Source organism: Phaenicophaeus curvirostris, unplaced genomic scaffold, assembly GCF_032191515.1.
Source record: "Phaenicophaeus curvirostris isolate KB17595 unplaced genomic scaffold, BPBGC_Pcur_1.0 scaffold_191, whole genome shotgun sequence".
NCBI classification, from domain to species: Eukaryota; Metazoa; Chordata; class Aves; order Cuculiformes; family Cuculidae; genus Phaenicophaeus; species Phaenicophaeus curvirostris.
This window is the reverse complement of record NW_027206807.1, coordinates 172,175-192,986: the sequence shown is the minus strand read 5'-3', so window position 1 is coordinate 192,986 and position 20,812 is coordinate 172,175. Positions and strand designations below refer to the sequence as shown.

The 20,812-nt window shown below is 65.3% G+C and overlaps 1 protein-coding gene across 1 annotated transcript; it reads left to right on the top strand.

Annotated features, from left to right (window-relative positions):
• Positions 1-972: 972 nt before the first annotated feature.
• LOC138734751 (valine--tRNA ligase-like) lies at positions 973-19,841 on the top strand. The gene is made up of 30 exons (XM_069882557.1): positions 973-1,374; positions 1,926-2,063; positions 2,722-2,854; positions 2,983-3,155; positions 3,899-3,992; positions 4,174-4,274; positions 5,538-5,665; positions 5,756-5,920; positions 6,034-6,115; positions 7,269-7,388; positions 7,653-7,761; positions 8,459-8,553; positions 8,722-8,812; positions 8,901-9,025; positions 9,418-9,521; positions 10,002-10,160; positions 10,673-10,763; positions 11,453-11,558; positions 11,828-11,898; positions 12,340-12,465; positions 13,144-13,248; positions 13,389-13,457; positions 13,713-13,791; positions 14,399-14,526; positions 15,204-15,359; positions 16,561-16,848; positions 17,759-17,870; positions 18,440-18,615; positions 19,316-19,465; positions 19,650-19,841. The coding sequence occupies exons 1-30, from the start codon at positions 1,012-1,014 to the stop codon at positions 19,716-19,718; spliced, it is 3,906 nt and encodes a 1,301-aa protein (XP_069738658.1). The 5' UTR covers positions 973-1,011; the 3' UTR covers positions 19,719-19,841.
• Positions 19,842-20,812: the final 971 nt, after the last annotated feature.

Genomic DNA, 20,812 nt, shown 5'->3' with positions numbered 1-20,812 from the left:
CGTGTCGCTGTCGCCGCCGCCGCTTCAGGTACCGGGGGGGGGGGGGGGAGCCCAAAGCGACCCCCACGTGACCCCCGAGCGACCCCACCCCCCCCCCCCAGCCCCATCAGTGCCCCCCCCCAGCCCCTCAAGAGCCCCCCAGTTGACTCCAGCCCCCCAAGTGTCCTGTTTTTCTCTCCCCCCGGCTCCCCCGCTTCCCTCATCCCCTCATTTCCCCTCCTCTGACCCCCCGTGTTCTCTCCCCGCAGCCATGAACCCCAGTTTTCCTCTCCCCGACCCCCGTTTCTTCCTGGCCCCCCCTATTTCCCCCTCCCTCACCCCCGTTTCCCCCTCTAACCCCGTTTTCTTTCCTCCCCCCATAGCCATGACCCCCCCATTTCCCCCTCCTTACCCCCATGTCCCCTCCCAGACCCCGATTTCCCTTCCCAGCCTCCTATTTTCCCCCCTCACCCCCCATTTCCCCTTCGAGACCCCCATTTCCCCCTCTCAGACCCCCATTTCCCCTTCCAGACCCCCATTACACCCCATTTCCCCCTCCCAGACCCCCATTTCCCCCCATTACACCCCATTTCCCCCTCTCAGACCCCCATTTCCCCTTCCAGACCCCCATAACCCCCCATTTCCCCCTCTCAGCCCCCCATTTCCCCCTGTAACCCCCCATTTCCCCCTCTCAGCCCCCCATTTCCCCTTCCAGACCCCCATTTCCCCGTCTCTGCCCCCCGCATTTCCCCCCATACACCCCCATTTCCCCTCCCAGACCCCCATTTCCCCCTCCTTACCCCCCATTTCCCCCTCTCAGCCCCCCATTTCCCCTCCCAGACCCCCATTTCCCCCCGTAACCCCTCATTTCCCCCTCCCAGACCCCCATTTCCCCCTCCTTACCCCCCATAGCCCCCCAATTCTCCCCTGTAACCCCCTTTTTCCTCTCCCCCCGCAGCCGTGAGCCCCCATTTCCCCGCATAGCCCCCCAATTCTCCCCTGTAACCCCCTTTTTCCTCTCTCCCCGCAGCCATGAGCCCCTCTCCTCCGCTGCTCTTCGTGCCGCCGCCTCCGTCCGACTCCTCGTGTCTCCGCGTCCTCATCGCCGCCCAGTTCTCCCCGCGGCCGCCCCACATCGTGCGCCTGGGGGGCGAGGAGGGGGATTCGGGGGGTCCCCCGGGGGGCCTGAGGCCGGGGGCACCGCTGCCGGCGCTGCTGACGCCCGCGGGGACCCTGCTGGAGGGTCCTGGACCCGCCGCCCTCTTCCTCAGCCCCCCCGAGATGTTGGGGGGCACGGGGGGAGCCCCCGAGGCCGCCCTCGTCCGGCAGTGGGTCGCGTTTGCCGAGGGGGAGATCGCCCCGGCCGTCGCCATCCTCGAGGGGGACCCCAAGCAGGTGAGGGGGCAGAAAGGGGGGGGCTGTGGGGCAGAAAGGGGGGGATTATGGGGCAGAAAGGGGGGTTTATGGGGCAGAAAGGGGGGTTTATGGGGCAGAAAGGGGGGTTACGGGGCTGAAAGGGGGGGTTACAGGGCAGAAAGGGGGGTTTATGGGGCAGAAAGGGGGGTTTATGGGGCAGAAAGGGGGGTTTATGGGGCTGAAAGGGGGGGTTATGGGGCAGAAATGGGGTTTATGGGGCAGAAATGGGGGTTACGGGGCTGAAAGGGGGGGTTATGGGGCAGAAATGGGGGTTACAGAGCTGAAAGGGGGGGTTATGGGGCAGAAATGGGGGGGTTATGGGGCTGAAAGGGGGGGTTATGGGGCAGAAATGGGGGGTTATGGGGCAGAAATGGGGGGTTATGGGGCAGAAATGGGGGTTATGGGGCAGAAATGGGGATTACGGGGCAGAAATGGGGGTTACGGGGCTGAAAGGGGGGGCTATGGGGCAGCAATGGGGTCTCTGTGAGTCTCTATGGGTGGCTGTGGGGTTATTATGGGATGCCTCCCAGGGCCGGGCTCGTTCCGAGCTGCATCGAGCCCTCCGGGCGCTGGACTCGAAGCTTCAGGGACGTCGGTTCCTGGTCGGGGCTCGCGTCACCTTGGCCGACGTCAGCGTCGCCTGCGCCCTCCTGCCCCCCCTGCGGCGCGTGAGTCCCCCTGACCCATAACCTGCCCCATAGCGTGACCCATAGTGCCCCCCCGTGCCCTATAGCACCCCCCCCTCCCCTTCCAACCCCCACCCCCCCGTCCCTGTGGGTCCCTGTGGGTCTCTGTGGGGTCCCTGTGGGTCCCTGTGGGGTCCCTATGGGTCTCTGTGGGTCTGTATAGGTCTCTGTGGGTCTCTGTGGGGTCCCTATGGGGTCTCTAGGGGTCCCTATGGGGTCCCTATGGGGTCCCTATGGGGTCCCTGTGGGTCCCTGTGGGTCTCTGTGGGGTCCCTATGGGGTCTCTAGGGGTCCCTATGGGGTCCCTATGGGGTCCCTGTGGGTCCCTGTGGGTCCCTGTGGGTCTCTGTGGGGTCTCTGTGGGTCTCTATGGGTCTCTGTGGGTCTCTGTGGGGTCTCTGTGGGGTCCCTATGGGTCCCTGTGGGTCCCTGTGGGTCTCTGTGGGGTCTCTGTGGGGTCTCTGTGGGGTCTCTGTGGGTCTCTGTGGGTCTCTATGGGTCTCTGTGGGTCTCTGTGGGGTCCCTATGGGTCTCTGTGGGTCTGTATAGGTCTCTGTGGGGTCCCTATGGGTCCTTATGGGGTCCCTATGGGGTCGCTGTGGGTCGTGCGCCCCCACCCCCATCCTCGTCTGCCCCACAGATCCTGGACGCCGCCGCCCGCGCCCCCTACCCCAACGTCACCCGCTGGTTCCTGGAGTGTGTGGGGCTGCCCCACTTCTGCGCCGTGCTGGGCCCCGTGGGGCTCTGCGGGGACGAGGGGCCCGCCCCACACCGTGAGTCGCTATGGGGCAGGGGGGGGGCTGCTGTGGGGCAGGGAGGGGCTGCTGTGGGGCTGGCCCTGCCCCGTCGCTGTGGGGTCGCTATGGGGCAGGCGATGGAGCTGCCCCGCTGCTTTCCCCAGTGGAGATGAAGCCCGTGGGGCAGGACGCCGTGGGGCAGGACGCCGTGGGGCAGGACGCCGCGGGGCAGGCGGCTCCCCAAGCGAAGCGGGCGGCGCAGCTGAAGAAGGAGGCGAAGAAAAGGGAGAAACTGGAGAAGTTCCAGCAGAAAATGGAGAAAAACCGCGAGCAGCAGGTGGGGACGTGGCCTACGGGGTCGCTATGGGTCCCTGTGGGTCTGTGTGGGTCCCTATGGGGTCCCTATGGGTCTCTGTGGGGTCCCTGTGGGTCCCTATGGGTCTCTGTGGGGTCCCTGTGGGTCCCTATGGGTGTATGTGGGGTCCCTATGGGTCTGTATAGGTCCCTATGGGTTCCTGTGGGTCACTCTGTGGGTCACTGTGGGTCCCTATGGGTCGCTATGAGTCCCTATAGGTCCCTATAGGTCACTGTGGGTTGCTGTGGGTCCCTATAGGTCTCTATGGGTCGTGCTGTGTGTCCCTATAGGTCCTTATGGGGTCCCTATGGGTCGCTGTGGGTCCCTATAGGTTTCTATGGGTCCCTGTGGGTCGCTATAGGTCCCTATGGGTCGTTCCGTGGGTCTCTGTGGGTCCCTATAGATCCGTATGGGTTGCTGTGGGTCCCTATGGGTCACTGTGGGTTGCTGTGGGTCACTCTGTGGGTCCCTATAGGTCCCTATGGGTCATTCCGGGGGTCTCTGTGGGTCCCTATAGATCCATATGGGTCTTTGTGGGTCCCTATGGGTCACTCTATGGGTCTTTGTGGGTCCCTATGGGTCGCTGTGGGTCGCTGTGGGTCACTCTGTGGGTCCCTATGGGTCCCTATGGGTCGCCGTGGGTCCCTATGGGTCCCTATAGGTCCCTATGGGTCGCTATGGGTCCCTGTGGGTCGCCGTGGGTCACTCTGTGGGTCCCGTTGCAGGCGCGGGCGAAGCCGAAGCCGCATCGGGAGCTCCGGGCGCCACCTCGGGGGGAGTCGGAGCTGGAGCTGGAGACACCCCCGGGGGAGAAAAAGGGTGAGACGGACGGACAGACGGACACGGGGGTTGGGGGGGGCAGGGGACGCGGGGGTCGGACCTGGCCCCAGCGTCCCTCTGTCTGTCCCTGTCTGTCTGTCCCTCACTCCCTGTGCCCTCGTGTCCCTGCTTGGCTGTCCGTCCTCCTGTCTGTCCCCGTGTCCGTGTGTCCGTCCGGCAGATCTGAGCCGCGCGCTGCCGCCCTCGTACAGCCCGGGGCACGTGGAGGCCGCCTGGTACCCCTGGTGGGAGCAACAAGGCTTCTTCAAACCCGAGTGCGGGGTGAGGGGGGCTTGGGGGGCACTTGGGGGGCTGGGGGGGGCACTTGTGGGGCTGGGGGGTCCTTTGGGGGGCACTTGTGGGGCTTGGGGGCACTTGTGGGGCTGAGGGGGCTCTTGTGGGGCACTTGTGGGGCTTGGGGGCACTTGTGGGGCTGAGGGGGCACTTATGGGGCACTTGTGGGGCTGGAGGGTTCTTTGGGGGGCACTTGGGGGGCTGAGGGGGCACTTGTGGGGCAGGGGGAACACTTGTGGGTCACTTGTGGGGCTGGAGGGTCCTTTGGGGGGCACTTGGGGGGCTGAGGGGTCACTTGTGGGGCAGGGGGAACACTTGTGGGTCACTTGTGGGGCTGGAGGGTCCTTTGGGGGGCACTTGTGGGGCTGAGGGGGCACTTGTGGGGCAGGGGGGCACTTGGGGGGCACTTATGTGTCTCAGGGCTCACTTGTGGGGCTGGGGGGTCCCTTTGGGGGGCACTTGTGGGGCGGGGGGGGCGCTTTGGGGGCACTTATGTGTCTCAGGGGGCACTTGTGGGGCGGGAGGGGCACTTATGGGGCACTTGTGGGGCTGGGGGGCACTTGTGGGGCTGAGGGGGCTCTTGTGGGGCACTTGTGGGGCTGGAGGGGGCACTTGTGGGGCTGGGGGGTCCTTTGGGGGGCACTTGTGGGGCGGGGGGGGCACTTGTGGGGCTTGGGGGCACTTGTGGGGCTGAGGGGGCTCTTGTGGGGCACTTGTGGGGCTGGGGGGGCACTTGTGGGGCTGAGGGGGCTCTTGTGGGGCACTTGTGGGGCTGGGGGGGCACTTGGGGTGCACTTGTGGGGCTGAGGGGGCACTTGTGGGGCAGGGGGAACACTTGTGGGTCACTTGTGGGGCTGGAGGGTCCTTTGGGGGGCACTTGGGGGGCTGAGGGGGCACTTGTGGGGCACTTGTGGGGCAGGGAGGCACTTGGGGGGCACTTATGTGTCTCAGGGCTCACTTGTGGGGCTGGGGGGTCCCTTTGGGGGGCACTTGTGGGGCTGGGGGGCACTTGGGGGGCACTTATGTGTCTCAGGGGGCACTTGTGGGGCGGGAGGGGCACTTGTGGGGCTGAGGGGGCTCTTGTGGGGCACTTGTGGGGCTGGGGGGGCACTTGGGGTGCACTTGTGGGGCTGAGGGGGCACTTGTGGGGCTGAGGGGGCTCTTGTGGGGCCGGGGGGTCCTTTGGGGGGCACTTGTGGGGCTGGGGGGGCCCTTGTGGGGCAGGCCCTGACGTGTGGGGCTGCCCCACAGCGGCCGTCGCTGTCGGCCCCCAACCCGCGGGGGGTGTTCGCGCTGGTTCTGCCGCCCCCGAACGTCACCGGGACGCTGCACCTGGGCCACGCGCTGACCGTGGCCATCCAGGACACGCTGGTGCGATGGTCAGTGCCCCACACCCTGCCCCATAGCGGCTCCCCCTGCCCCATAGCGGCTCCCCCTGCCCCATAGCGGGTCCCCGCTGTGCCCCACAGGCAGCGCATGCGGGGGGCGACGACGCTGTGGACCCCGGGCTGCGACCACGCGGGAATCGCCACCCAGGTGGTCGTCGAGCGGCGCCTCTGGCGCGAGCGGCGGCTGCGGCGACACCAGCTCGGCCGCGAGGGCTTCCTGCGCGAGGTCTGGCGCTGGAAGGAGGAGTGAGTGTGCCCCACGGCGACCCAGAGCGCCCCAGAGCCCCCCGTAGCGCCCCACAGAGCCCCCCGTAGCGCCCCACAGAGCCCCCCACAGAGCCCCCCGCTCTGCCCCACAGGAAGGGCGACCGCATCTACCAGCAGCTGCGCCGCCTCGGGGCGTCCATGGACTGGGACCGAGCCTGCTTCACCATGGACCCCGTGAGATGTGGGGCAGGGGGGGCTGGGGGTCTCTCTGTGGGTCTGGGGTCTCTCTATGGGTCTGGGGATCTCTCTGTGGGTCTGGTCTCTCCCTCTCTATGGGTCTGGGGTCTCTATGGGTCTGGGAATCTCTCTATGGATCTGGTCTTTCTCTCTTTGTGGGTCTGGGGTCTCTGTGTGTTTGGGGTCTCTCTCTGTGGGTCTGGGGTCCCTCTCTGTGGGTCTGGGGTCTCTCTATGGGTCTGGGAGTTCTCTCTATGGGTCTGGGGTCTCTCTATGGGTCTGGGAGTTCTCTCTATGGGTCTGGGCTCTCTCTCTCTATGGATCTGGGGTCTCTATGGGTCTGGGGATCTCTCTATGGGTCTGGGGTCTCTCTATGGGTCTGGGGTCTCTTTGTGGGTCTGCTCTCTCTCTATGGGTCTGGGGTCTCTATCTATGGGTCTGGGGGTCTCTCTATGGGTCTGGGGTCTCTCTGTGGGTCTGGTCTCTCTCTATGGGTCTGGGGTCTCTCTATGGGTCTGGGGTCTCTTTGTGGGTCTGCTCTCTCTCTATGGGTCTGGGGTCTCTATCTATGGGTCTGGGGATCTCTCTATGGGTCTGGGGTCTCTCTGTGGGTCTGGTCTCTCTCTATGGGTCTGGGGTCTCTCTATGGGTCTGGGGTCTCTTTGTGGGTCTGCTCTCTCTCTATGGGTCTGGGGTCTCTCTATGGGTCTGGGGTCTCTCTATGGGTCTGCTCTCTCTCTCTCTCTGGGTCTGGGGGTCTCTCTATGGGTCTGGGGTCTCTTTGTGGGTCTGCTCTCTCTCTATGGGTCTGGGTTCTCTCTATGAGTCTGGGGATCTCTCTATGGGTCTGGGGTCTCTCTATGGGTCTGGTCTCTCTCTATGGGTCTGGGGTCTCTATGGGTCTGGGGTCTCTCTATGGGTCTGGGGTCTCTCTATGGGTCTGGTCTCTCTCTCTCTCTGGGTCTGGGGTCTCTCTATGGGTCTGGGGTCTCTCTCTCTCTGGGTCTGGGGTCTCTCTATGGGTCTGGGAGTTCTCTCTATGGGTCTGGGGTCTCTCTATGGGTCTGGGGTTCTCTCTGTGGGTCTGGGGTCTCTCTCTATGGGTCTGGGGCTCTCCCTATGGGGCGCTGACCCCCCCCCTGCCCCACAGAAAATGTGCCGTGCGGTGCGGGAGGCGTTTGTGCGGCTGCACGAGTCGGGGCTGATCTACAGGAGCACCCGCCTGGTGCACTGGTCGTGCGCCCTGCAGTCCGCCATCTCTGACATCGAGGTGTGGGGCAGCTGTGGGGCGGGGGGGGACGCTATGGGGCAGCTGTGGGGCTGGGGGGGACGCTATGGGGCAGCTGTGGGGCTGGGGAGGCCGCTATGGGGCAGCTGTGGGGCTGGGGTGATCGCTATGGGGCTGGGAGGCCGCTATGGGGCTGGTGGGGACGCTATGGGGCTGGGGAAGGGTGCTGTGGGGCTGAGCGGGGGGTCGCTGTGGGTCAGGGGGGTCTCTCTCTATGGGTCGCTATGGGTCTGCCCCCCATGGCAGGTGGAGAAGCGGGAGCTGGGGGGCCGGACGCTGCTGAAGGTCCCGGGTTACGAGGAGCCCGTGGAGTTCGGGGTGATCTTCGCCTTCGCTTACCCGCTGGAGGGGGGCGGTACGTGCCGTGGGGCGGCCGTGGGGCGGGGGGGGCAGCTATGGGGTGGAGGGGGGTGCTGTAAGGGGCCCTGGGGGTCGCTATGGGGCAGGGGCTGTGGATATGGGGTGCTATGGGGTGGGGGCGTTCGCTATGGGTCTCTGGGGGTCTCTGGGGGTCTCTATGGGGTCTCTGTGGGTCGTTGTGGGTCCCTATGGGTCTCTGTGGGTCTCTATGGGGTCTCTGTGGGTCGCTATGGGGTCTCTGTGGGGTCTCTATAGGGTCTGTGTGGGTCGCTGTGGGTTCCTATGGGGTCTCTATGGGGTCTCCGTGGGTCTCTGTGGGGTCGCTATGGGTCCCCATGGATCTCTATGGGGTCTCTATGGGGTCCCTGTGGGTCCCTGTGGGTCCCTATGGGGTCCCTATGGGGTCTCTATGGGGTCTCTGTGGGTCTCTATGGGGTCTCTGTGGGTCCCTATGGGTGTCTGTGGGGTCCCTGTGGGTCGCTGTGGGTCCCTATCGCTCTCTATGGGGTCTCTGTGGGTCTCTATGAGGTCCCCGTGGGTCTCTATGGGGTCGCTGTGGGTCCCTATCGCTCTCTATGGGGTCTCTGGGGGTCCCTATGGGGTCTCTGTGGGTCCCTGTGGGTGTCTATGGGGTCCCTGTGGGTCGCTGTGGGTCCCTATCGCTCTCTATGGGGTCTCTGTGGGTCCCGCAGAGGAGGCCGAGGAGCTGGTGGTGGCGACCACGCGCCCCGAGACGATGCTGGGGGACGCGGCCGTGGCCGTGCACCCCGACGACCCCCGCTACCAGGTGCGACCCACGGCGCGACCCGCAAGGGCCTCCCAGGCCCCCCCCCAGCCCCCCGTCCTGCCCCACAAGTGCCCCCCGTGTCCTTCGTGGCCTGGGGAGGGGGTTTTGTGGCCTGGGGTGGGGGGGGGGGGGTCTCCCTGACCCCATTTCCCCCCCCACCTCCCCCAGCACCTTCGGGGGCGCCGTGTGCGACACCCGTTCACGGGGCAGACACTCCCCGTGCTGCACGACGGCTTCGTGGACCCCGAGTTCGGCACCGGTGAGTCACTTATGGGGCCGGAGGAGTCACCTGTGGGGCAGGGGGAGTCACTGGGGAGGGGGCCACCGACCCCCCTCACCTGCGCCAGGTGCGGTGAAGGTGACGCCGGCGCACGACGCGGCCGATTTCGAGGTCGGGCAGCGCCACGGGCTCCCCTGCGTCTCCATCATCAGCGATGACGGGCGGCTCTGCGGGGTGCCCCCCCCCTTCCTGGTGAGACTGGGGGGCACTGGGAGGGGACTGGGGGGCACTGGGAGGGACTGGGGGGCTCGTGGGGGGACTGGGGGGCACTGGGATGGGAATGGGAGAGACTGGGGGGCACTTGAGTGCTCTTGGGGGCACTGGGAGGGATCTGGAGGGCACTGGGAGGGGACTGGGAGGCTCTTGGAGGCACTGGGAGGGGCTGGGGGGCAATGGGAGGGGACTGGGGGGCTCTGGGAGGTGCCTGGGTGGCACTGGAGGGCTCTTGGGGGCACTGGGAGGGGACTGGGAGGCACTGGGGGGCACTGGATGGCTCTCGGGTGCACTGGGAGGGGACTGGTGTTACTGGGAGGGCTCTGGGGGTCCCTGGTGGGTGCTGGGGTGCGACTGGTATGGCGGCGCAGGGGCTGCCCCGGTTCCAGGCTCGCGTGGCCGTGCTGGAGGCGCTGGAGGCTCGGGGGCTGCTGCGGGGGCGGCGCGAGAACCCCATGGTGGTGCCCATCTGCAGGTGGGGGGCGCAGGGGGGGGATGTGGGGCTGGAGGGGAACTTGGGGGGCAGGGGGAGGTGGGAGGAGATGTGGGTCAGAGGGAGATGTGGGGCTGGGAGAAGATGGTGGAGGTGTGGGACCTGGGGGGCAGGAGGAGAGGGAGAGGGGCTGTGGGTCAGTCTGGGGTGTCTATGGGTCTCTGTGGGTCACTGTGGGGTATCTATGGGTCGCTATGGGGTGTCTGTGGGTCGTTAAGGGTCGCTATGGGGTGTCTGAGTTGTTATGGGACCCTGTGGGGTATCTATAGGTCTCTGTGGGGTGGCTGTGGGTCCCTCTGAGGTGTCTATGGGTCCCTCTGGGGTCTTTGTAGGTCTCTATGGGTCATTCTGGGCTGTCTGTGGGTCGTGGTGGGGCTGCTGTGGGTCACTCTGGGGTGTCTATGGGTCTCTATGTGTCTCTGTGGATCGCTATGGGTCTCTGTGGGTCTCTGTGCCCCACAGCCGCTCCAAGGACGTGCTGGAGCCGCTGCTGAAGCCTCAGTGGTTCCTGCGCTGCCAGGATCTGGCGAGCGCCGCGGCCGCCGCCGTGCGCTCCGGGGAGCTGCGACTGCGCCCCCCGGGCCACGCCAGGGCCTGGTTCCACTGGATGGACAACAGCAGGTGGGCTGCCCCACGGACCGACCCGTAGATCCACCCACGGCCCCTCGTGCCCCTTCTTCTTCTTCCCGCCCCTTTCTTCCCGCCCCTTTCTTCCCGCCCCTTTCTTCCCGCCCCTTTCTTCCCGCCCCTTTCTTCCCGCCCCTTTCTTCCCGCCCCTTTCTTCCCGCCCCTTTCTTCCCGCCCCTTTCTTCCCGCCCCTTTCTTCCCGCCCCTTTCTTCCCGCCCCTTTCCTTCCCGCCCCTTTCCTTCCCGCCCCTTTCCTTCCCGCCCCTTTCCTCCCGCCCCTTTCTTCCCGCCCCTTTCTTCCCGCCCATTTTCCCCACCCATTTCCCCCCTTTTTCCCCTCTTTCTACCGCCCCTTCCCCCCTTTTTCCCCTCCTTTTCTCCTCCTTTCCCTCCTTTTTGCCCTCTTCCCCCCATTCCCCCATCCAATCCCCTTTTCTCCCCTCTTTTCCCCCTCCTTTCCCCCCTTTCCCCCCTGTTCTGCCCCCCAACTCTCCTTTTTCCCTCAGGGACTGGTGCATCTCGCGGCAGCTCTGGTGGGGGCACCGCATCCCTGCCTACTTCATCACCATTGACGACCCCAGTGTCCCCCCCGGCGAGGTGGGGGGCAGCTGTGGGGCGGGGGGGGCAGTTGGGGGGCAGAGGAGGTGGTCTCTATCAGTCCTTATGGGTCTCTGTGGGGTCTTTGTGGGTCTCTATGGGTCCCTGTGGGTTTCTATATGGTTCCTGTGGGTTGCTGTGGGTTGTTATGGGTCACTATGGGGTCCCTATGGGTCTCTGGGGGTCCCTATGGAGTCCCTATGGGTCCCTATGGGACTCTGTGGGGTCCCTGTGGGTCTCTATGGGTCTCTGTGGGTCCCTGTGGGGTCCCTATGGGTCTCTGTGGGTCCCTATGGGGTTCCTATGGATCCCTATGGGTCTCTGTGGGTCCCTGTGGGGTCCCTATGGATCCCTATGGGGTCCCTATAGGTCTCTGTGGGTCGCTCTGGGTCCCTATGGGTCTCTATGGGTTTCTATGTGTCTGGGGTCTCTCTGTGGGTCCCTGTGGGGTCCCTATGGATCCCTATGGGTCTCTGTGGGTCCATATGGGGTCCCTATGGTTCCTTATGGATCCCTATGGGTCTCTGGGGGTCCCTGCGGGGTCCCTATGGGGTCTCTATGGGTTTCTATGGGTCTGGGGTCACGCCATGGGTCACTGTGGGTTGCTGTGGGGTCGCTGTGGGTCCCTATGGGTCTCTGGGTCCCTATGGGGTCGCTGTGGGTCACGCCGTGGGTCGCTGTGGGTCCAGGACGGGGACGGGCGCTACTGGGCGAGCGGCCGCAGCGAGGAGGAGGCACGAGAGAAAGCGGCAAAAGCCTTCGGGGTCAGCCCCGAGCGCGTCCAGCTGCGGCAAGGTGGGACTGGGGACACTGGGAGGGGACTGGGAGGGGACTGGGAGGCACCGGGGAGGAATGGGAGGCGCTGGGAGGGAACTGGGAGGGACTGGGAAGGGACATGGAGGAACTGGGGAGGAATGGGGGACACTGGGAGGGAACTGGGAGAGACTGGGAAGGGATTGGGGGAGAAATGGAGGACACTGGGGCTACTGGGATGGACTGGGAGGCACTGGGGGGTCTTGGTGCTGCTGGTACTACTGGTCTTACTGGTGTTACTGGTGCGGCAGACGAGGACGTGCTGGACACCTGGTTCTCCTCGGGGCTCTTCCCCTTCTCCGTTTTCGGCTGGCCCGACACCGTGAGGGGGCGCGGGGGGGTTGGGGGGGATTTGTGGGGATTTTGGGGGTGTCCGTGGATTTTGGGGTGAATTGAGGCGATTTTGGGGTCCCTGAACCCCCTTTTCTGGCTCCCTCAGACCCAGCACCTGGCCCTGCTCTGTTGAGGTCCCTCTTTGGGTTTTGGGGGCTGGTTTTTTGGGGGGATTTGTGGGGATTTGGGGATGGGGGGTGTCAGTGAATTTTGGGGTGAATTGTGGTGATTTTGGGGTCCCTGAACCCCCTTTTTTGGCCCACTCAGACCGAGGGCCTGGCCCTGCTCTATTGGGGGTCCTTCTTTGGGTTTTGGGAGCTGTTTTTTGGGGTGATGTGTGGGGATTTTGGGGGCGTGCGTGGGTCAGTGGATTTTGGGGTGAATCGTGGCCGTTTTGGGGTCCCTGAACCCCCTTTTTTGGCCCCCCCAGACCCAGGACCTGACCCTCTTCTACCCGGGTTCGCTGCTCGAGACGGGCCACGACATCCTGGGGTTCTGGGTGGCGCGGATGGTGATGCTGGGGCTGGCGCTGACGGGGCAGCTGCCCTTCCGCGAGGTGCCCCCCGAACCCCAAAACCCCCCGGGGCCCCTCCCTGAACCCCAAAACCCAACAGGGAGCCCCCAAAAACCACTAGGACCCCCCCTGAGCCCCAGGATCCCCCCCCAGAATCCATCAGAACCCCCTCGAAATCCACTGGGAGCCCCCAAAACCCAACCGGACCCCTCCCTGGACCCCCCCCGAACCCCAAAACTCAACAGGAACCCCCCACATTCCCCAGAGACCCCCCCCCAAATCCCCCCTAGACCCCCATAGGCCCCCCCTAGACCCCTTTAAATGCCCCCTAGACCCCCCTAAATCCCCCCATAGGGCCCCCCAACCCCATCAGCCCCCCAAAATTCACCCTAGAACCCTCTCAAATCCCCCATAGACCCCCCTTAAAATCCCCATAAGGCCCCGACAGCCCCCCCAAATTCCACCATCCATCCCCTCAACCCTCCCCAGCCCCCCCTAGATCCCCTCAAACACCCATAGGGTCCCCTTAGACCCCCTAAATCCCCCCATAGGGCCCCCCAACCCCATCAGCCCCCCAAAATTCACCCTAGGACCCCCTCAAATCCCCCATAGAACCCCCTTAAAACCCCTGTAAGGCCCCACCAACCCCCCCCAGCCCCACCTAGACCCCCTCAAACCCCCCCCAGCCCCCCCAGAGACCCCCCCCCCGTGCCCCCCCAGGTCTATCTCCACGCGATTGTGCGCGACGCCCACGGGCGCAAGATGAGCAAATCCCTGGGCAACGTCATCGACCCCCTGGACGTCATCAACGGCATCTCCCTCGAGGTGGGGGGGCAACGGGGGGGCCGGGGGGGGCTAAGACGAGGGGTTAGGGGGGCAATGGGGCAATTGGAGGGGCAATTAGAGGGCAATTGGTGGGGTTTGGACCCCCCCAACGCCGTATCCCCCCCCCCTTTTTCCCGCAGGGGCTGCACGAGCAGCTGGAGAAAAGCAACTTGGACCCTTCGGAGCTGGAGCGAGCGCGAGAGGGGCAGGTGGGACTGTGGGGCAACTGGGCAAACTGGGGGGGGGGGGGGGGGGCAACTGGGGGTGCGGGAGGGGCAGGGGGGCAACTGGGGGGGGCAATGGGGCCACTGAGGGGTGGCTGAGAGGGCAACTGGGGTGTCTGGGGAGGGCGTTGGGGGGGGAACTGGGTTGACTGGGGAGGGCGGGGGCGGAACTGGGGTGACTGGGGGGGGGTCTGGGGCTGCCGTGACCCCTCCCCACACTTTTTTTCCCTCCCCCTCAAGAAACGCGATTTCCCCCACGGGATCCCCGAGTGCGGCACCGACGCCCTGCGCTTCGCCCTCTGCGCCTACACAGCCCAGGGTGGGACCCCAAAACAACCCCAAACACCCCCAAAACACCCCAAAACACCACATGCCGCCCCCCAGACCCCCTTCACCCTCCCAGGACCCCCCCAGCCCCATTCCTGACACCCCTGGACTCCCCCAGACCCCCATATCCCCCCCTATTACCCATATAAAGCCCCCCAGGGGTTCCCCCTCGATCTCTATAACCCCCCATAACCCCCCGGGACACCCATAACCCCTCCCCCAGACACCCCCGACCCCCAGAACCCCCCCCCAGAAGCCCCCCAGACCCCCATAACCTCCCCCAAACCCCTATAACCCCCCCCAAAACCCCATATGAAGCCCCCCAGGGGTCCCCCTAGACCTCTATAACCCCCCCCGGGACACCCATAACTCCCCCCAGACCCCCATAACCCCCCCCCAGACACCCCCGACCCCCAGAACCCCACACCAGACCCCCCCAGACCCCATATAAAGCCCCCCCAGGCCCCCCACTAGGCCTCTATAACCCCCCCCACGCCCCCCCAGACCCCCATAAGCTCCCCCCACGCCAGCCTTAGCCCCCCATAACCACCCCCGGGACCCCCCCGTCCCCCTCTGTGACCCCCATCCCCCCCCCCCAGGCCGGGACATCAACCTGGACGTGGGGCGGGTGCTCGGCTACCGCCACTTCTGCAACAAGATCTGGAACGGCGCCCGCTTCGTCCTGCGCGCCCTGGGGCCCGGCTTCCAGCCCCCCCCCGCCCCACAGGTACCGACCCACACCTGTGGGGCTGGGAGCCGATCTGTGGGGCTGGGAGCCGATCTATGGGTCTGGGAGCCCATCTATGGGGCTGGGAGCTCATCTAGGGGGCTGGGAGCCGATCTGTGGGGCTGGGAGCCCATCTGTGGGGCTGGGAGCTGATCTGTGGGGCTGGGAGCTGATCTATGGGGCTGGGAGCCGATCTATGGGGCTGGGAGCCACAGCTAAGGGGCTGGGAGCCGATCTATGGGGCTGGGAGCCGATCTATGGGGCTGGGAGCTCATCTAGGGGGCTGGGAGCCGATCTATGGGGCTGGGAGCCGATCTATGGGGCTGGGAGCCGATCTATGGGGCTGGGAGCTCATCTATGGGGCTGGGAGCTGATCTATGGGGCTGGGAGCTCATCTAGGGGGCTGGGAGCCGATCTATGGGGCTGGGAGCCACAGCTATGGGGCTGGGAGCCGATCTATGGGGCTGGGAGCCGATCTGTGGGGCTGGGAGCCACAGCTAAGGGGCTGGGAGCTGATCTATGGGGCTGGGAGCTGATCTAGGGGGCTGGGAGCCAAAACTGGGGGGCTGGAGGCCAGTCTATGGGGCTGAGACCCACACGCGGGGGGCTGGAGGCTAGTCTGTGGGGCTGGGCAGTGCTCCCAGTCCCTCCCAGTGCTCCCAGTATGGTCTCCGCAGGTCCCAGTGGGCGCGGGGCTCGCGGAGCGCTGGGTCCTGAGCCGTTTAGCCGCCGCCGTGGGCTCGTGCGGAGCCGCCCTCGAGGATTTCGACTTCCCCGGCGCCACCTCAGCTGCTCACGGGTTCTGGCTCTATGAGCTCTGCGACGTCTTCCTGGTGAGACTGGGGGCACTGGGAGCACTGGGAGGGGGACACCGGGGTGGGAAGGGGATGGGGACACTGGGATGGGGATGGGGACACTGGGACAGGAACAGGGATGGGATGTGGGGACACTGGGATCAGGTTGGGGACAGACTGGGATCACTGGGATGGGGCTGGAGGCACTGGGATGGGCCAGGGGACAGACTGGGGACACTGGGATGGGACTGGGGACACTGGGATGGGTCTGGGGACAGACTGGGGACACTGGGATGGGACTGGGGACATTGGGCTGGACTGGGGACACTCGGATGGGACTGGAGACAGACTGGGGACACTGGGATGGGACTGGGGACACTGGGATCAGGTTGAGGACAGACTGGGGTCAGTGGAATGGGGCTGGGGACACTGGGATCGAGCTGGGGACAGACTGGGGACACTGGGATCGGGCTGGGGACACTGGGATCGGGCTGGGGCCTGACTGGGGATGCTGGGACGGATCTGGGGACAGACTGGGGACACTGGGATGGGGCTGGGGACACTGGGATCGGGCTGGGGACAGACTGGGGATACTGGGACGGGACTGGGGACAGACTGGGGACACTGGGATCGGGCTGGGGACACTGGGATGGGGCTGGGGCCTGACTGGGGATACTGGGACGGATCTGGGGACAGACTGGGGACACTGGGATCGGGCTGGGGCCTGACTGGGGACACTGGGACGGGACTGGTGACAGACTGGGGACACTGGGATCGGGCTGGGGACACTGGGATAGGGCTGGGGCCTGACTGGGGATGCTGGGACGGGACTGGGGACAGACTGGGGACACTGGGATGGGACTGGGGACACTGGGATCGGGCTGGGGCCTGACTGGGGACACTGGGACGGGACTGGTGACAGACTGGGGACACTGGGACGGGGCTGGGGCCTGACTGGGATACTGGGGACAGACTGGAGACACTGGGATGAGGCTGGGGCCTGACTGGGGATACTGGGACGGATCTGGGGACAGACTGGGGACACTGAGATGGGACTGGGGACACTGGGATCGGGCTGGGGACACTGGGACGGGACTGGGGCCAGACTGGGGACACTGGGATGGGAACAGGGGTGGGATGGGGACACCGGGACGAGACTGGGGCTTGACTGGGGCCAGACCGGGGACGCTGGAATGAACTGGGGCCTGACTGGTGCTACTGGGACGGTCTCTGTCTGCAGGAGTGCGTGAAGCCGGTGCTGTCGCGAGCCGAAGCGGCCGAGGGGGGGCCCGGGGGGGTCCCCGGTGCCGAGGAGGAGGAGGAGGAGGAGGAGGAGGAGGGGTCCGGGGGGGACGTGGGGAGCGCGGGGGCGGCGCGGGAGACGCTGTTCGTGTGCCTGGACGCGGGGCTGCGGCTGCTCGCCCCCTTCATGCCCTTCGTCACCGAGGAGCTGTGGCAGCGGCTGCCCCCCCGCGCGCCCCCCGCGCCCCCCAGCATCCACCTCTGCCCCTACCCCGAGACCCACGAGGTGAGGGGGGCAGATTGGGGGTCCCGGGGGGGGGGGGAAATTGGGGGATCTGAGGGGGAGATTTGGGGTGCTGGGGGGCAAATCGCAGGGTCTGGGGGTCCTGGGGGTGAGATTTGGGGTCCTGGGAGGGAAATTGGGGCGTCTGGGGGTCCGGGGGGGGTGGAATCAAGGGGTCTGGGGGTAAATGTCAGGGTCTGGGGGTCCTGAGGGGGGAGATTTGGGGTCCTGGGAGGGAAATTGGAGCATCTGGGGGTCTGGGGAGGGGGAATCAAGGGGTCTGGGGGTCAAGTCGGGGGGTCCGGGGGGGGATACTGGGGGGTCTGGGGGTCCTAGGGGGGAGATTTGGGGTCCGGGGGGGGAAATTGGGGGATCTGGGGGGGGAGATTTGGGGTGCTGGGGGGGAAATCGCAGGGTCTGGGGGTAAATGTCAGGGTCTGGGGATCCTGGGGGTGAGATTTGGGGTCCTGGGAGGGAAATTGGGGCGTCTGGGGGTGGAAATTAGGGAGTCTGAGGGTCCTGGGGCGGGAATCAAGGGGTCTGGGGGTTCTGGGGGGGAGATTGGGGGTCCTGTGGGGGAAGTCGGGGGGGTCTGGGAGGTCCTAGGGGGGAGATTTGGGGTCCTGGGGTGGGCATCAAGGGATCTGGGGGTCCTGGGGGGGAGATTTGGGTTCCTGGGTGGGAAATCGGGGGGTCTGGGGGTTCTAGGGGGGAGATTTGGGGTCCGGGGGGGGGAAATCGAGGGGTCTGGGGGTCCTGTGGTGGAGATTTGGGGGTCCTGGGGGGGAGGTTGGGGGATTCGGGATGGTCCTGGGGGCCTGGAATGGGGAGATTTGGGGGGTAAGGGGGTCTCGTGGGTTTTGGGGCGTCAGGGGGGGGGTCTGACTCCTCTTTTTAACCCCCCCCCCGCTAGTTCTCCCTGAGGGACGAGGAGGCCGAGGCCGCCATGGAGTTCGTGCTCAGCATCGTGCGGGCGCTGAGGGGGCTGCGCGCCGACCACGGGCTCACGCGCCAGCGCCCCCCCTGTACGCAAAAACGGGGTCGGGGGGGGGGACAGGGGGTCTGGGGGGGGAACAGGGGGCCTAGGGGGGGTCCTGGGGGGGCAAAAGGGGGTCTGGGGGGCTGAAATGTGGGTTGGGGAGGGGGGGGTTAAGGTGGTGGTGGGGTAAAATGGGGTCTGGGGGGGGTCCTGGGGGGGAAAAAGGGGGTTGGGGGTGGTACAAGGGGGTCTGGGGGGCTCAAATTGGGGGGGGGGGGCTTTAAGGTGAGTGGGGGGGGTAAAATGGGGTCTTGAGGGAAAATGGGGGGTCGGGGGGGGAAAAAATGGGGTTGAGGGGGGGGGTCCTAGGGGGCAAAAGGGCTCCTGGGGGGGAAAAGGGGGTTGGGGGTAGTACAAGGGGTTCTGAGGGGCGCAAATGTGGGTCTGGGGGGGCTTTAAGGTGAGTGGGGGGGGTAAAATGGGGTCTTGGGGGGGCAAATAGGGGGCTGGGGGGGTAAAATGGGATCTGGGGGTGGGTTTGAGGGGGGCAAAAGGGGCTTGGGGGGGCAGTTAGGGGTGCTGACCCCCCCCTCTTTTGCCCCCCCCCCCCCCCAGGTTTCCTGCAGTGCCCAGACCCCACGTGGGGGGCAGTCGCGGGCCGGGGTCGCCCCCACATCCGCGCCCTGGGGGGGGTGGGGGCCGTGCGGGTGCTGGGGGGGGGGCAGGAGCCCCCCCCGGGCTGCGCCGTCGCCGTCGCCTCCGAGCGCTGCACCGTGCACCTCCTGCTCAAGGTGAGCCCCAAAACAACCGCTCGGGGCCCCCCAGAACCCACAGACACCCCAAAAAAGCCTCCAGGACCCCCCCAAAACCCACAGGCACCCCAAAAAATGCCTCCAGGACCCCCACAAAACCCACAGACACCCCAAAAAATGCCTCCAGGACCCCCCCCCAACCCCTCCTGGCACCCCAAACCCCCCCCTGACACCTCCACAAGCCCCCAGACCCCCCCAAAGCCCCCAGTACCCCAAAAAACCCTCCAGGACCGTCCCCCAAACCCCCCTGGCGCCCCAAACGACCTCCCAGACCCCTTCAAAAGCCCCCAGACCCCCCCAAAAAACCCTCCGGATCCCATTTGGTGAGGGTCCCCCCATTTTCGTGAGGGTCCGACCCCATTTTGGGGTCGTTTCACTCCATTTTGGGGTCGTTTCACTCCATTTTGTGGGGGTTTCACTCCATCTTGGAGTCATTTCACTCCATTTTGGGGGCTCTCACTCCATTTTGGGGTCATTTCTTTCCATTTTGTGGGGGTTTCACTCCATTTTGGGGTCATTTCACTCCATTTTGGGGGCTCTCACTCCATTTTGGGGTCGTTTCTTTCCGTTTTGTGGGGGTTTCACTCCATTTTGGGGGTGTTTCGCCCCGTTCTGTGGGGTTTCACCCCATTTTGAAGGGGTCCTGACCCGTTTTTGGGGCGCTTGCCCCCCGTTCCAGGGCATCGTGGACGCGGGGAAGGAGCTGTCGCGGCTCGGGGGGCGCCGGGGGGAGCTGGAGCGGGGGCTGCAGCGGCTGCGGGAGCGCCGGGGGGGCCCCGAGTATCAACAGAAGGTGCCCCCCAACGTGCAGGAGGCCGAGGCCGCAAAGGTTGGGGGACAGAAAAAGGGGTTTTGGGGGGGAAAAAGGGGTTTTGGGGGGGTAAAAGGGGAGTTTGGGGGGTGAAAGGGGGGGTTGAGAAGGGAAAAATGGGGGGTGAGGGGGGTAAAATGTGGGTTTGGGGGGGCTCCAAGAAGGAGGGGGGGCTGGGACCCACACGTGTGTCCCCCCCCAGCTGGCACAGATGGAGGCCGAGCTGCAGAAGGTTCTGGAAGCCGAGGAGATGATGAGGAGGATGCTGTGACCCCCGCCCCCCACCTCAATGACCCCCCCCCCCCGCGACCCAGACCCCCCAAATCCTCTTGGGACCCCCCAGACCCCCCCCCCCCCACCAAAGGCAATAAAGGCGATTTGGCTGAGTCAGCAATTCTGGTCAATGGATAACGAGGTAGGAGCCCCCCACCCCTCCCAGTGCTCCCAGTAAAGACCAGTTCCTCCAGTAAGGACCGGCTCCTCCAGTAAGGATCAGTCCGTTATTCCCAGTAAGGACCAGTTCCTCCAGCAAGGATCATCCCAGTGCTCCCAGTAAGGACCAGTTCCTCCAGTAAGGACCAGTTCCTCCAGCAAGGATCATCCCAGTGCTCCCAGTAAGGACCAGTTCCTCCAGTAAGGACCAGTTCCTCCAATAAGGATCATCCCAGTGCTCCCAGTAAGGACCAGTTCCTCCAGCAAGGATCATCCCAGTGCTCCCAGTAAGGACCAGTTTCTCCAGTAAGGACCAGTTCCTCCAGCAAGGATCATCCCAGTGCTCCCAGTAAGGACCAGTTTCTCCAGTGAGGATCATCCCAGTGCTCCCAGCAAGGACCAGTTCCTCCAGTAAGGACCAGTTCCTCCAGTGAGGATCATCCCAGTGCTCCCAGTAAGGACCAGTTCCTCCAGTGAGGATCAGCCCAGTGCTCCCAGTAAGGACCAGTTCCTCCAGTAAGGACCAGTTCCTCCAGCAAGGATCATCCCAGTGCTCCCAGTAAGGACCAGTTTCTCCAGTAAGGACCAGTTCCTCCAGTGAGGATCAGCCCAGTGCTCCCAGCAAGGACCAGTTCCTCCAGTAAGGACCAGTTTCTCCAGCAAGGATCATCCCAGTGCTCCCAGTAAGGACCAGTTCCTCCAGCAAGGATCATCCCAGTGCTCCCAGTAAGGACCAGTTCCTCCAGTAAGGATCATCCCAGTGCTCCCAGTAAGGACCAGTTCCTCCAGTAAGGACCAGTTCCTCCAGCAAGGATCATCCCAGTGCTCCCAGTAAGGACCAGTTCCTCCAGCAAGGATCATCCCAGTGCTCCCAGTAAGGACCAGTTCCTCCAGCAAGGATCATCCCAGTGCTCCCAGTAAGGACCAGTTCCT

Excerpts from the sequence above, each read along its gene's own strand:
- LOC138734751 (XM_069882557.1), top strand. The coding sequence starts at position 1,012 with ATGAGCCCCTCTCCTCCGCTGCTCTTCGTGCCGCCGCCTCCGTCCGAC. Across the intron at positions 3,156-3,898 it reads AGAAAAACCGCGAGCAGCAG|GCGCGGGCGAAGCCGAAGCC; the intron begins GTGGGGACGTGG and ends GTCCCGTTGCAG. Across the intron at positions 5,921-6,033 it reads GTCTGGCGCTGGAAGGAGGA|GAAGGGCGACCGCATCTACC; the intron begins GTGAGTGTGCCC and ends TCTGCCCCACAG.